Source organism: Larus michahellis, chromosome 1 (genome assembly GCF_964199755.1).
Source record: "Larus michahellis chromosome 1, bLarMic1.1, whole genome shotgun sequence".
Lineage (NCBI taxonomy): Eukaryota > Metazoa > Chordata > Aves > Charadriiformes > Laridae > Larus > Larus michahellis.
Window position 1 is genome coordinate 85734951 of NC_133896.1, and position 15671 is coordinate 85750621.

At 42.6% G+C, this 15671-nt stretch overlaps 1 protein-coding gene across 1 annotated transcript; it reads right to left on the bottom strand.

Moving 5' to 3' along the window:
• Positions 1-1496: 1496 nt before the first annotated feature.
• On the bottom strand, positions 1497-15116 carry KLHL42 (kelch like family member 42). Its single transcript, XM_074572785.1, has 3 exons — positions 14059-15116; positions 6020-6213; positions 1497-2413 (listed from the first exon to the last, which is right to left on the bottom strand). The coding sequence occupies exons 1-3, from the start codon at positions 14949-14951 to the stop codon at positions 1971-1973; spliced, it is 1530 nt and encodes a 509-aa protein (XP_074428886.1). The 5' UTR covers positions 14952-15116; the 3' UTR covers positions 1497-1970.
• Positions 15117-15671: the final 555 nt, after the last annotated feature.

Genomic DNA, 15671 nt, shown 5'->3' on the forward strand with positions numbered 1-15671 from the left:
GAAAGCCAGTTAATTTCCTCATTGCAGAAGAGCCTTTGTTTGGTCTGATACTGCTGTCAGAGCACAGAAGCTGATCAGCACATTGTGCTTTCAAAGGAATAATCACAGGCTTAACTCACTAAATTCATGCATACAGCTGAATGGTAGACACTAGTTTGGGCCTAAGCATTAATATACTCTGCCAGGCTGAAAATATTCCACCCAAAAGGTAAATATTGGATATCCAAAATACTTGTTCCTAAAAGTGTTCAAACACAAATGCCCTCATTCCAGACCAAAGAGTTTCCTGGGACTTTCTGCTTGGGTTGCTATGCATGATCAGAAGCACCAAAATTATGCATCTAAGCACTGAATGTGTGAGAAGCAAGGCACTTCAAGTCTGATGGCCCTTTTAGTCAGCACTGATTTCATGCGAATCCATGGAGAAGCAGGGAGTTAAAAAAACCTGCCGCCTCCTCCTCCTCTGTACAACAGGTGCCTATCTTTAAAAGAAGATTGAGATTCCTGAATTCCAAGTTAAAAAAAGAAGACAACTCCACATACTAGGAACCTGTTCAGGTAAATTAAATCTCTTATCTTCTCATGTGGAGAAACAGCTGGCGCAGAATCAGCATCCCTGCAATGTGTTCAGCACATGCCTAATGTGGTTATCTCTTCCCTAAAGGCAGCAGCATTGAAACCTTCCCACGGTGACCAAGACCTTCTCCTTTTCCTGTTGTGAGGACACACAGTGCACACCTGGGCAGGCGCCTTCAGAAGATGCTTATGAACGTGTCAGCTACAAAAAGAAAAGGGGCCAATCGTGATTATAATTCTCTCGGGCAACAGGCAGGAACTGAGAAAAGCTCCCAGAGTATCTATTCCTGAATCCCCACATAGCATGGTGACCATAGAGACTAACAACTTTGAGTGGCAAACTTGAGGTAATCTCCGTCAAGGTCCTGGTAACACAAGAAAGAGACAACATTTGTGTGCGCCTGCTTTGAGTGGTGTTGGCAGGAAGTCATTTACACGAATCAGCCCTTCCATACGAAGCGATGGCTGTCCTGGATGAATGATATCAAGCAGGTTGCGGCTGGTGCGGAATCAGCATTGCATGTGCTCGTGCACATTTTCCTAACATGCAGCTTGTTGCCAACTGTAATTTGATCTTTAACACTCAGTACTACAGAATACAACAAGGTAACTAAAACTTAAAACCTTTCTGAAGAAGAGCAAACTTTCCCTTTTGAATTTGCAGCCTTTTTACCTCTATCTTAATGGCAGCAATAAATTCTGCCAGCTTCCATTAAAGGAGCATCCAGTATCCAAACAGCAACCGTAAGCCTCTAGGCAATTCCTCCCAGTCGCTGGCAAAGCATTTCATTAGAAGTAATTGAGGGGAATTTCTTATTTCTTGATGGTACCCCAATTGCTGGCACCTTTGAGAATCTCGTTTGCTACTGCAGAAGAGATACAAATGTGAGAGTATAAACAATTTTAAACATCATGCATTTGACAGGACATAATTTGAGTAAAAACTTTATTTTAAAAGAAATAATTCCCTTTGTGATTTTTCTTACACTTACTATTTACTTTATTGAATTATTTCCACTTTTACCATCTATACTTCTTGCTCATCTTCTAAACTGTCTATTAAGATGGAGAATAAAACTAGACTGATGACTTTTGCCTTTGGAATTCCTATATCAGTTACCAACACAATAATTTTACGCTTAAAATTGCAGACAGTACTTGGTAAAATTTTAATCCAAAACAATAAAATTTTTAAACTGAAATCTTAAAGCTGTTTCTGGAAGCATTTCTCTTAATATTGGATTTTGCAACTTCTTTAAAGAACAGAATCAGTATTTTATGCCCACGTTATGCAACCACATGACGTTCTGAAACTGGAATTATTTAGAGGGAGCAATATTTCTTCCAAGAGTGATTAATGAGCTGAAAAGAAAAACCTGATGCTGTTACACCTCTCACACATTAGGCAAATACATAGAACAGATCAGCATGTTTTGTCCAAAGGCTGGAAAGCGTCTTAGTGACTCCCAACTGTCCGTAAATATATTATACTTCAGAAAAACACGGTGCTCCAAGCTTGTAGATAAAGTAATATCCCTACTCAATATATAGACTCCATCATTGTGGAGAGTGCAAGTCAAGTTAAGACCTGATTTTGATGTGTTCTCTTTGAGGTAGAGCCATTCTTTGGTAGCAATGTTGTAAGACTGCACAGTTAACGCGTCCTCACTTTGGCTGGATTTTTGGTTTGGTCCAAGTTCATGAATACAACCCCCTACCAGATATATAGTTTCTTCAACAGAGAGCATCTGTTGTTTGCGAACGTGGACATCACAAAGTTCAAAGTTGGTCCAGGAATCAGAAGTGGGACAGTACTGCAAAATGTTCATATTCCTATCTGAAACAGAGGAGAGATATTTACAAATAAATAAATATATTAGAAGGTACTCATGGAGGAGGATTCTTCCCCCCTACAGACTGTATCAGTCATTATTACTGATTGCTAATGTATTACAGTGCAAAAGCATAGCAGGCCAGGGAAGAAATATTGAATATTGAGAACTGCAACTCCTTGCCCTTGACAACAAATTTTGAACATTCGGTTCCTTTGCAGAGGAAAACATTAAGCTACTTCCGGCACATTACATGATGTAAATATTCTGGGGATGCAGATTTTAGCAGAATAATCCCTACCTTTTAATTTAGGCTTTTAATTTTGTCTCCGATCGATATGTAAGAATTTTTTATGAAAAGGGAAATGAAGCAATATTCTGCTCTCCAACAGTGATCACAGATGAATCAAATTATCATGACGACAGTATGCTTCATTAATGGCTGTCAAGTAACGATTTATCATCCAAGCTTAACTTTGATACTTCTCATTTCATTCCATAAATCAAAGTTTTATGGAATAAAATTCATAAATCTAGTTACATTTCAGCAAGTGGCACGGATGACCTAAGGGCACATGTTCAGTGCCTTATAAAGAAAGAAATACACATTGTCAAAATCATTTAAGAACCAGGAATTCCATGCTCCAGCATCAGACAGACACAGAAAAAAACCTGAAGCCATTCTGTACTTCAGAGGATGCATATGTTTGCAATACTGTTATTCTGTGGAATTGTTACGATACTGCCCTGATTTATGGTGCAGTGGAGACCCTGGCTGTGTCCAAGGCTTCGCTAAATTAACACGGAATGCACAGGACTCGTTAGCTAGTAAATTCAGTTTCAGTCTCTGGAGACCTGAGCTTAAATCCAAACTCAAGTGACAAGCGGCAACAGGTTTGCAGACTCCAGGCTGGTCTTTTAATAAAATCTGCACCATATTACAAGTCTATCCTGCGTGACGATCTCCAGATGAGCTCCCAAGTGGAACAGCAGATGGTGACATATTGGCAAGTTATGTAAGGGCACAGGTATAAATAGCCATAAATATAACTGGATTGTCATGAATGAAGTGCATTAGCAGCATAATTAGGGAGGTGCTCCTATAGCATTTGCTTGCACTCTGATGATTTCCAGTCATTGTTCATTACTTTACATTGCCTTCTAGTACACCTAATCCACTTTAAATAAAGGAAAAAAAAAGAGGGAAAAGATCATGGCAATGCCCTGTGACATTGCTGATCAAAGCTCCACATACAGATGATCTTTGTCTACAACAAATGTATCATTCTCTGACTCACTGGGGGCGGGAATCCCAATTAAGTTTCTATGTCTACCTACAGCAGTAATCTTCCCTGGAAAAAAGTGCTAGGGTTCAAGAGGTGGCATATGAAATTGAATTCTTGTGATATGGCCCTCATTCGCTCAGTCCAGAGCCGGGGTCTTTTATATCCACTGAAAAAAACCTAAGCCCAATACAAACCATCAACATTATAGTGTCTGACATGAAGTTTCTATTAGGATCTAGGTTCACAAGTGAGAGCTGAGAACTGGAAGGAGGTTCTTTATTCAAGAAGTGCCATTATAATTTACAGTGGGAAATTCCAGATCCTACCATCCTCTGCAAAGTGCAGCTTCAGAAGACAGCTCTATACAGACCAAAAAAATAGGCCACAAAATCTACTGAAATGGAGGTATATGTAGAAATACTAAAAAATTAAAAAAATTAAAATTTACATACTAATTGCTGCATGAGTTTTATTGTAGTAAATGTAGTGAAATAGCAAATGAACCTCAGCATCTCTCAGACAGGTATTAACACTCTCCGACATTTGCATAAATTGGAAGGTGAATCACCCGCGTAATTGCGGCAATTCTGGTTTCTAAGTCTGTCCTAAGCCAAGGTATCACAGAAAAACTGATTCTAGACCCTTGCTCAGGAAACGATCTTTATTTAGTATAAGCACAGGCATTTGTTGTCCCGAATGGTCTTGGCTTTAAACATAAGCCTAAATGTGCTAGTTATCCACTGCTCACAACTTTATACTATTTTACTACCTTGTTTCCATTAAAAACAGCTTTTAGGGAAAGACCTAGGAAAAGATCTAGGAAAAGACACTGAAGGCAATCCCCTGAGGCATGGAAGAAGCAGGAGGTAACTCACTGCCTATCCTCCTTCAGTTGAAACCACAGGTAATTAGTACGGAATAAGGAGCTCGACACAGGGCAGCAATCCTGACTACACAGGCTTTGTTAATGAACTGTACGAGAAAAGGACCCGCATCAGCAACATGCTGATGTTCCTATCCATGACACCAGGAATAGGCAGCCTGAAGAAAGAACAGCGCAAGCACCAGAAAGGGAACTTGCAAACTGCAGGGGATGTAGGGGAGAAGCTTGTACTCCCATAATCTTGTAGCACTATTAACTAAATCAGAGCTTTTTGTTCTTAGTGACTTCCTTCTCTTTCTCTAGATAAAAATGACAAAACCCTCACTCTGGTCTCTAGGGACAAGCCTTCCCATTACTCTGTTTCAGTCCCTTCTCCTTGTTCTTTGCTCTCTTGTCTCAAAGGATATTTCCCCTTGGGGCTGACTTTTCAGCACAGCAAGTGGTGTTCGCCAGACATCTTTCAGTCCTAGTGCTGGACATCAGGGAACACAATGCACCCCAACAGGTCCTTTAGTGGGGATGCCCAGAGGACTGGGACTGCAGGGCACACCACAGCATCCCGCTCCGTATGGACACAAGCATCCCGATATACTTTTGTTTACCTCAGTGAAGCCACTCCAGGTTCTGGGTCAGAATGGACTGGACAAAACGCCTTTGAGGGTTATCACTACCACAAGAACCATGAGGGCTGGAGGTGCGTCTTTTACAAACTTTATAGTGGTTCAGAGCTAAAATCAGCTCAGACACTAGAAGGGACAGCTTGCTTTAATGTCAGTTTAGGTTTTCCCCTGGATAAAGAAAAAGAAATTGTCAGGAGAGAATGCAACTTCAAAACTTTTCCTCTCTATAGTATCCTCAGAAAACAGGGTACAGAAAGGAATTTAAGTCAAAAATGTTGGTTCTTGGTTAAGCTTTTTGATTAATTATTCAATTAAGTTATTTCATACTGAAAATCTTACCTATAGCTTGAATTTGCCTGTGAAACACTGAAATGCTATAGTAAAAGGACCATGACACCTATTAATACATGAGAAATACTAATGCAGGCAGTTATTTTCTTCAGATTTTTTTCCTTCTGACAGTCTAAAACAAGTATTTAAAAAGTAAACAAAGTGTACCTGTTGAGACCTCTCTATCTACTGTATGATCAAAATCTGAAAAAAGGAGGGCTAAACTGTGTGTTGAAGTCTGTTCCTTCATAATGACAGAGCCCTGAAAAAACCTCAATATGTGATTCCTGTATGACAGAGCTAACTGTTTTGTTTAATTTATCAATTATTTTCTACTAGTGATTTATTTCTACGTGTTTTAATGAGTATTATGCAGCTTCCTACATCAGTTCAAAAGATTTCCCGAAAAAGAGAAGAAAATCATCTGGGCCTTAGAAGCAATCAGGTTAAAAAAAAAAACAACAACAGAAAAAGTAAAACCAAGCTTTCTACCTCGTGTAGTGTAGCCTCCAATAACGTAGATCTTGCCCTTGCACTCGCAAGCTGAGAATTCTGCTAGAGGGTTTGGCATAGATGCTACGAAATTCCACCAGTCATTTTCTGGGTTATAGCACTCCACGTTGGCAAGGGATTGACCACCGATGGCATAGAGCTTTCCATTTACAGCTAAAAGCTTAAAATTGGACCTGCAAGAAAAGATTGCAGCATTGAAATAGGTTCCATAGATGTAATGAAAAATATAGGAAGAAAAGTTCATCCTATCCAGGCTCCAACATACTCATCGTCACTTACAACTTGTACCATCACTTCTTATATTACACCATCTGAACTCTCTTGTGCAAGGCCAAAATTCTGTAATTACACTCTAATTACTTAGGACAGTAACCTGTGACATTCTGGACGTTAATGATGTTGATGTTGAGACTGATGAATATTTTAGTTTGCACTTCAATCTGTCGCGGTTTGAGTTTGAAATGTTTAGTTAGCTAACGTGTTCAGTAGATTTTTCATTTTCACTAAGCTTTTAATTAACTACCTTTAGTAGAGAAAAACGTATTACATATACACAGTCAGGGATACTATTTTAGTTAAAATTGCAGAAGTTTCAAATAAGACTTGACGAATGCCTAACAACGTGTACTCATCTTAGTCAATAACTCAAAGTCTCTTTAATAACCCTAATAAACAGAAATTTGAAGCAGCACACATTGAATCATGTGCTGCAGAAGAGGGAAGAGAGAATCTCCTGTACCTTATTCAGCATTAATTTAAACTACTGAATACACCCTCCATCCCACTGAACCATGATATGTCTGTAAATTAATGTTCCAACCACAGTTGAACAAAACACATTGCACTCCACAGGCAATGCCCTGTTCTTTTATTTCTTATTCTGTTCCATTATGCATGGCAAAGGGCAACCTTCTAACTACTGAAGAACAAGACTTTCATCAAACACTTTTAAGACAATACGGGCAAAACCAAATGGTCCGTGGGTGGTTAAAGGTGCAAGTCTGTATGAAGAAACTGGAGGGGGTGAAGTCAGAGGGCTTGCGTGCTCAGCTATTCCTCCCAGCTGCGGCAGCTGGTCTAATAAAAGATGAGCTCTTCCTCCCCTCAGAAACAGTCTCCTTGCCTAGAAAGATTGTTCCTCCTGGGCTGCTGAGCCAAATCGAGATTTTACCATGCAGTATCCCAGTTAACTAAATGTGTGAAAGTCACTGGACTGCACCGGCCCAGCACAAAGCCAAACGGGGAACTGCGTTATGTCTGTAAAAGTGCGGTGGTGCTTTAGACTTGCATTGGCCTGCTGAGCAGTGAAGTGAGTTTTACTCTGCATGAATCCAAGATTCAAAACTTACCGCTAAGTAGTTTTGCAGGGTTTTGTCTGGACAAAATGAACCCTGCCTAGCAGCAGACTGCCCTGCAATTTCTTTTTATTAAATATATTTGGAAAAATAATTTGTTTCCAGATGGAATCATTTTGTTCTTGTCATCCTGATATAGCTTTGGAAACTAAAATGCTCCTTTGAAGGAATTAATTGCTTTTTATTCATTTTTTTTGCTGACATTTACGATTAGGTCACTCTGTTCATCTCCTCTCTACAGCAATTATGTTTTCCATCTTAGAGAATCCAGAATAACATGGCAATCAATAGTGGGTATGAAATGAGGATAATTACTTGCCAAACACTATGATTTTCAAAGCAATGTACCTGTTCTAAAAGTTACGGAGGAAAAAAAAAAAAAGCCACAAATTAACAGAGGGACAAAAACACAAAATGTAAATGAATTTTCCAAGCAATCCTTTAAAATTCAAAGTATGTTAGAAAGTCTGTAACTCTGTGCCCATGATGGAGATGGAGCAGGATTTTCGGCTTATAGAATAAGTTCACATGCACACAGACAGCGTTTCCCTATTCTAAGATCTTCTAGCCACTTTTTAAACATGCTAAAAGTTTGGCCACAGAGGACATGAATTAACTAAACAAGTGTGTAGTGTCAGGACATTAAAGAATTCAGGTTTCCTAATTCACACGTGCTTCTCTAGTTACCCTCTAATTGTAGCCTCTTACAAGAATAGAGGTAATTTATCCAGTTTTTGCTTGATGTAATTTATCCAGTTTATACCTCAACAAGAATAGAGGTAATTTATCCAGTTTTTGTTTGATGGCCTTCACATCACTGGATTGTTTCTTGCAGCACGGGGAAAACTATCTAGTGAAAGATGTAAGGCACAACTTTCAACTTCAATTATTCTAGAAGGAGGCCATGTACATGTGTGTGAGTCATTTAACCACTTCCAACACTCGTTAAAATGGATGGCATTCAGTGGAAGTATCTCAGATTTATGGAACACATTAACTATAAGGTTCATTTTACTCAAAAGTAGCTGTAAGTATCCATCAGCACGCTTTATATGAAAGTTTGGACAATGGCTCAATATGTTATGAAAAACTTCTGCCATTCACCTTTCCATGCCAGTAACAGCAGGTGTTTTTATGGAGAATGAACATTAGGAAATATTTAGTGTATTTTTACACTCTTTTAATGTGTTGGAACAGCTGGAAACAAGGAAAGCAAACATTGAGCCACCAGCCAGCTCTCCACAACTAACAACTGTTCCATGGACTACAGTTTGGAAACAACGGAGACGAACCGTCTGTCAGATTCAACTGCAGTATAACTCCACTCGCATCAATGGGTCATCTAAACTTGGGGGATCAAAAGTGCTTTCAAATTCCAGGCTTAGTGAGAACCCTTCTTGTCGGGACAAGACTGGGTATGAGCTGTCTTCTCATGTTCCTCGTTTCCTCTGAAAGGACCCCAGGAACACAAACAAGAGCGAACTGTGGGGTTTTACCATACTGCAAAATACAACATTTTTCTTTCAATAAAGACAAGTGCAAAGCACTATATGCAGGAAGGAAGAAAAATTAATGCACAAATGCATAGGATCTGGGGGTCAGAGTGTATAGGTTTCTGAATACAAAACAACGTTCAGCAACTTGCAAAAAACCCCACGTTGTTCTGGATTGCATTAACAGCCGTAGATGTGTCTGTAGGAGACCACTATGAACGTGGCTATAAAAAGGACAGCAAGCACTCTTCTTGTTCACTGACAGGTATCATTTGTTTTGCGTACAGCAAGAAAAGCTTAGCATAAATATTAGAGAGGACTTCCTATCAGAGGGGAAGCTAAACATGGGATCAAGTTACCTGGGAGGAAGGAGGTTGGAATCTACATTGCCAGAGGGTTTCAAGAACAAGTTAGACACGTATTTGCAAGGTAAGCTTGGTCCTGCTGTAGAGCAGGAGGGTCAGACTAACTAAGCTGTGGTTCCTACCTGCCAAATGATCAACTTTAACCTTAAAATTTCTCATGAATCAGATTACTTCTTTATTCTAGAGTTAAAGCATTTACAACAGAGAATAAGAGTCATGAAAGCACAGTTACGAAGGCAATTCCAAAGCATTTCACACTTCTTGTATGAACCACTTTTTTTTTTTTTTAATATATTTCTTATATGATTCTGCACAGCACACTGCATCCAGCCTTTAGCTTTGGAAGCATGTGATACATCTGTGATAAATGTGACATGAATATTTCTAAGTGAAACATTTTTGAAAAGTCCGTTTCCCCCGACACAGAGGAATTTTGAGTGAAAAAAAAAATATTAAAAAATGGGGAAAGAAAAGGTCTCGTAAACCACCACCATTCTCCAGGAGTATCCTCTCCTATATTCCTGCAAGAGCCCAGAGAGTGGCTGCAGTTCAGGCACACATTGCTCACAAAAACCATGTTCCACGTGCATGTGTATAATCCCAGCCAGGGGCTTACAAGGGTCTTCCAAGCCTGGAAGATTTACCTGCCATGAGTGTTCTGAAGGAAAATAGAAGTGGAATATACAGCTGTAACTGGCACATGCAGCAGAAATCCTACGAGTACATTATTTTTAAATAGCAAATTTCAACTGACAGCATCAATTTAAAGAAAAGTATGGAAAGGTATTGAAGGGCATTACTTGAACAGTCCCCAAAGCACCTTGTTACCTTCCTGTCCCCAAACACCACAAGTGGTCTTGGGCAACATTTACATGAAGTTTCTTCCATGAAAAAGCCCAGGTAGTTTTCTGAAGACACTATTCCAAGTACAGCAATATCTCCAGAATTAAGATCTTGAAACTGTGATCTGTTATGTACTATTTGTGACCAGCACCAGATTTAGCCCTCAGCTGATGAGAACTTCCAGGCTCAATCACAGGCTTCCTATATGAGCCTGAGCAAATTATTTTATCTACCTTGTGTATGCGTAAATAGGGAATAATACTTTCTCAAGCTTCCGTGGGCATCACAAGAATAAGACACAGGAGTTGCCTATGGTGAATAAATTTGAAACTAGAGTAATAAGACCTCTGCATCTAGAAAGAAAGTCAACAGCTATAATCTAAACCAGAATGACTGACTGCTAAGTATTCAGTATACATCTGACAGCTTTTACCTTCCACTTCGAAGTAAGTTGGGACTATTTCATCTATGCGTGTGCATAGGTGAAATAGCAGCATCCTGTGATTCCGTATTATAATAATGGAAATAACTAAAGATAAAAATATCATAGAATTTACAAGGTATTTTGAGGGAAAAGAACTTGTTATATTAAGAGCAAATCAGCACAATTATTTCCATAACTCCTCAGCCTTCTCTTGAGGCCAACACATGCATCCATTCATATAGGCCAGATCCAGATACTCTTATAACGTTGCCTGAAGTCAAACCAACTTCAATGGGAACTAGAACCCTCCCTCACGGTATGTAAAAAATGCATCCATGCGATGTAATTATATCAGCTGACATAAATTCACTCGGCAGACAGTCACAGGACAGTAATTTCTAGGCAACACGCTGGGCAACTGCCCTGCTTATTTTACTACAGCATAACAAACTAAAAATACAATACTGAGCAAAGTGCAGATCTATTTGCAGCACATCTGTGCGGCAGACAAGCATCAGCGCTCTTCCTGTTGAATGCAAACTCCCTGATCCTATGAATCTCCCTGCTCTTGGCTCCTACAGCACAGGCCATCCCTTCCTGTCTTCTGGCCACTAGATGTCAAGCCGGTCATCAAAGAGCTGGAATGTTACATCAGATAGAAAAAATAATAATTAATAACTTCAGAGTTGAGGATCCATGCGGATGTTAAAGTCAAAAGCATGTTTTGTGAAGGGGTCAGCAGAGTTTCCATGAAAAAAAAACAACCCTGCTTATCATTCAGAGAGCAACATACGCACTTGCAACCTTGGAATCTAGAGGCAGATGTAATTCTGGGTTCTTCTCGACCTGAAATAACTACGATGAAATGTAAGAATAGATACTATTCCCAAAATATCCATTCGCATACTACTTTTCTGCCATAAATGGCCAATGTGAAATCCTATGCTAAGGAATATCTTGCTGTCACCCATGATGGGCTTCAAGATTAAGTTGGTGCAGTGCAGTTGAAAATGGTACTATAAGGAGAAAATATCCATGTGTTTATTTCAGATATGATGATTATATATCCTAGAAAAAAGGGAAAGTGTGGATGGGAAAAGGCTGATCTGGAGTTTGCACAGTCAGGTCCTAAGGTGAAAAAAGAGCCTTGAAAAAATATTTTTTAAAAAGCCCTCATTCGTCATGCTGCAGAATCATTGGACATAATAATATCTCTTCTTGCTATACACATAGAATCATAGAATCTTCATGGTTGGAAAGGACCTTTGAGATCATCGAGTCCAACCAAACAACCTACAATCTCTGCCCTTCAGAGCATGCCCTGAAGTGCCACATCTAGACGTTTCTTAAATACCTCTAGGGATGGTGACTCAACCAGCTCCCTGGGCAGGCTGTTCCAGTGCCTGACCACTCTTTCAGTAAAGTAATTCTTCCTAATATCTAACCTAAACCTCCCCTGCTACAACTTCAGACCATTTCCTCTGGTCCTGTCATTATTCACTTGGGAGAAAAGGCCAACCCCCACCTCTCTACAGCCTCCTTTCAGGTAGTTGTAGAGGGCAATGAGGTCTCCCCTCAGCCTCCTCTTCTCCAAACTAAACATGCCCAGCTCCCTCAGCTTCTCCTCATATGGCTTGGTCTCCAGACCCCTCACCAGCCTGGTAGCTGTCCTCTGGACACGCTCCAGCACTTCAATGTCCCTCTTGTACAATGTCACACAAACCAAGGCCAAAACCTCATAACTTGATCAACATGGGACTTCCGTGCTTGAGTTAATTTCCATAGGAGACTCTGTGTGGGCTGACCCCATCATCCTTTCCTATTGAGGCCAATGTGCTCTCAATCATGCTCATATAGGCAGGCCTGCTCAAGCAAGGCCAGCTAAAACATCTCAGTTCCCATATGCACCTTTGTATAGACTGCTTATAGGCTCAGGCTCTAAGAAATATGTCTGCAAGAAAAGGTGTTTGCAGTGTTTAAATGCTAAACTCTCATTGTACAGATGCTATTTTTCACAACCCCTTTCCAAGAAGCCAGGAATATCCCAGGTTTCTGATCAATTCCGATGACTGATTATGGAGGCAATCATTTCAGTGGAATTCTCACAATGACACAGGAAGTAAAAACAAAAAAAAATTGAAATGGGGAAGAACAAATTTTATGTCAAACCCCTGTTTTGAGGGGTTTTAGCTGGCAAGCTCACTGGAATAGAGATTGCAGTTTTACTACCCAGATACAAAACATTTATGCCAATGGTTGGGGTCTCTAGATGATCCTTGAATTTACTGGATGGAGAAGAGAATTTCCATTCTACAGTGAATTTTGGTTTCCTTACTTGTTTTAGTTCTGATCCAGGCAGAGAAGGTAGAAATTTAAGCACTTTTTCTCAAATGAAAACAATGAAGAAATTAACATTGAATAAATGTTTTATAAAAATAAAAAAAAAATTGTTTCAATGAAGTAAAAGCCTTTATTTTGATAACTCTGCAGCTTGATTAAGGTGGAGCAGTCACAGTCTTGGACAGGGAGATGGACTCTCTTCTTGGGTCCCCCTCAAGGCTAGCTCTCCATTATTGTCTCAAATGTAAATTATACAAGTGTTTCTGAATACTAACTTAAACATAAATGACAAACAAACAATTAAAAAAGACAAAGGAAAAAGCAAAAGGATCAAAATGATGAACGATTTCCAGACCCAAATATTCTCATAAAGTGAGAAATTTCTCACAGTCTTCCTGACATTTTTCTGGTGAATATTTCGCTGAAATGCAGGCCTACAAAGCATTCAGATTTTTATGAAAGTACAAACCAATAAAAAAATTTCTCCAACTAAAATTTTTCAGCCACTTCTAGCTCTGACAGACTCTGTACATCCCAGCTAAGAGCAGGAAAACTCGTGAGAACTTGTCAGTTACAGTACCGCAGTTAAAATATACCACAAAGAAAGAAAGAGAAGAATTTTATCTTTTTTCTTTTTTAAACTTTGTTATTTTGGGGAGAATTTCTACTACTGGCAAGACAGCTGTTTGGAGAGACTGGCTGCTTGTATACTGCAATTTAAATGAAAAGTCCACCACCATTTCACACCGAGGTGAATGGCCACACGTGGTGGAGAGCTGTAGCACAGTCGTCCTCTGCAGACGCCTGGCTCATGTTCTCCCCCAGCTGAGGCCTTAACCACCAGCATTTAGGTAACAAAGTCCCATCCTCCTCACCCTTCCCTTGCCACCGCAGCTCCCCGCGCCATGCAGAGGGGCCCCCTAAGGAGAAGAGAGGCTGCAGCGTTGTGCTGTGGTGGGATGAGTGCTGCCGGTAAAGACAAGGTTTGCCAGGCCTGTCCGGTGGCATGCTTCCAAGCCATCGCCAAGCACTGCGGTCCTTCCCACCACAGGATGCAAAAGACACGGGTGATTCATGGCACAGAGACAGGTCTGAATCACTTCTTGTAACGTTGAGTCCAGTCAACACCACGTGACTCAACAGGGTCTATTTTGACAATATACATGGACACACGTGTATTTCAGGGAGCAAGGATTACCTCTTCTGGTTCATTGAAGCCAGCTGACTCCATTCGTTTAGGCAAGGGTTGTAACAATGGGCAGCTGAAATCTCCTGGCTGGTGATCCTGTAGCCCCCAACGATGAACAGGTAGTTGTCCAGCATTGCCGACCCGTAGCCTCGGACGTTCACCAGATCAGGGGGCAGGTTGTTGGCCAGGGGCAGCCACCTCTGCGCTTCCTCATCGTACCTCAGCATAGACCAGGGGGCTTCCAACTGCGGGTGACAGCCCGGAGGCAGGCCCAGGGAGGAGGAACCCATGAAGTCCCCGATAGCCACGAGGGTGGCAGTGCCCCTCATCCGCCTCTCCTTCAAGTGCTGCTGGAGAGCATGGGGCAGGAGGAGATGCGGCCGGGCATCAGGCCTCCGCAGCACCTGATGGTAATGGGTGGCCATGAAGTCTAGACAGGCATCGTGCAAGTCCTGGAGACCGTAGACCTGAGCCAGGCGGTGCAGCTCGAAGCAGTTGCCCAACCTCACCTGGGAGAGGAGCAGGCGGAGCAAGGGGGTGACCTGCAGGTAGGAAGCGGCCTCCACCAGCTCCTCCAGCAAAGGGGGCTCCTCATCGCCCCCCTCCTCCTGCTCCAGCCTGGCCAGGCAGGAGGTGTTGATGAAGTCCAGCACCAGCTCCAGCCCCAGAGCGCTCAACCCCCCGCGCAGCAGCTGCTCCTCCTGGCCCTGCTCTGCCTCCCGCATGCCCGAGCGGTAGAGGGCTCGGAAATAGTCACTCTGCTCGATCAGCTTCCTCTTGCACACCGGGTAGCACTTGTCCCCCAGCCGGATCTGCACCACCTCCTCCCCCGCACCGGCCCCATCCCCTTCTTCCCCTTCCCCCTCCTCTTCCTCATGCCGCCGCCGCCCCGCCAGGGACATCGCTCACCCCCTCCCCTGGCTGCGCTTCAGCCCGGCCGTGCCGGCTGCGGCCAGGCTCCTCCTCCGCGGCCCAACGGCCGCTGCCGGGGTGGGAGGAGCGGAGCCGAGCGGAGCCGAGCGGAGCGGGAGCGTCGCCGGGCCCGGCCGGGCCCCGCCGGGGGAGGCGGGATGGGAGGGAGGAAGGGGGGGAGGCGCCGCCGCAGCCCCGCCGACTCCGTCCGTGCAAGGAGAGAAGAAGGGGAAGGGAAAAAAAAAACAAAAAAAAACCCACAAAGCACGGAGAGGAACGAAAAAAAGCCCTAAAAAGGCAATGTTGAGTGCTCAGGGATAGCCGGGCCTCTCCGCGCTGCCCGGCTGCCCGCCGGGGCCGGCAGCGGCCATCGGCACTGCCGGGCGCCCAGCCACCCGCCCGGCCCCTGGGCTGGGGAAGGGGTCGGGGGTTGGTGTGTGGGGGGGCGATTTCCCAGCCCCTGTGCGGGTCAGGGACACGGTCAGAGAGGGCGAGTGCCCGGCCCGGGGCGCAGTCACCGGCAAAACCTGCAGCCACCCCCCCCCAGCCTCCCCCTCTGGCGCTGCCAGGATTGGGCCGGGATGGCGGCTCCCGCCGGCAGCTCCTCTAATCCCTTTGCCATAAATGTACTTCTGCATCCCCGGAGAGAAGGAATATTCTCGAACCATGGAAAAAAAAAACAAAACAAAACAAAACAAATAAAAGAACCC

What these genes read in the sequence shown, in the direction of transcription:
- KLHL42 (XM_074572785.1), bottom strand. Translation starts at nt 14,951, where the DNA reads ATGTCCCTGGCGGGGCGGCGGCGGCATGAGGAAGAGGAGGGGGAAGGG. An exon ending in GCTTCAATGAACCAGAAGAG is followed by an intron (nt 6,214 to 14,058) that starts GTAATCCTTGCT and finishes CTTTTCTTGCAG; the next exon opens with GTCCAATTTTAAGCTTTTAG. An exon ending in TGGAGGCTACACTACACGAG is followed by an intron (nt 2,414 to 6,019) that starts GTAGAAAGCTTG and finishes CCTCTGTTTCAG; the next exon opens with ATAGGAATATGAACATTTTG.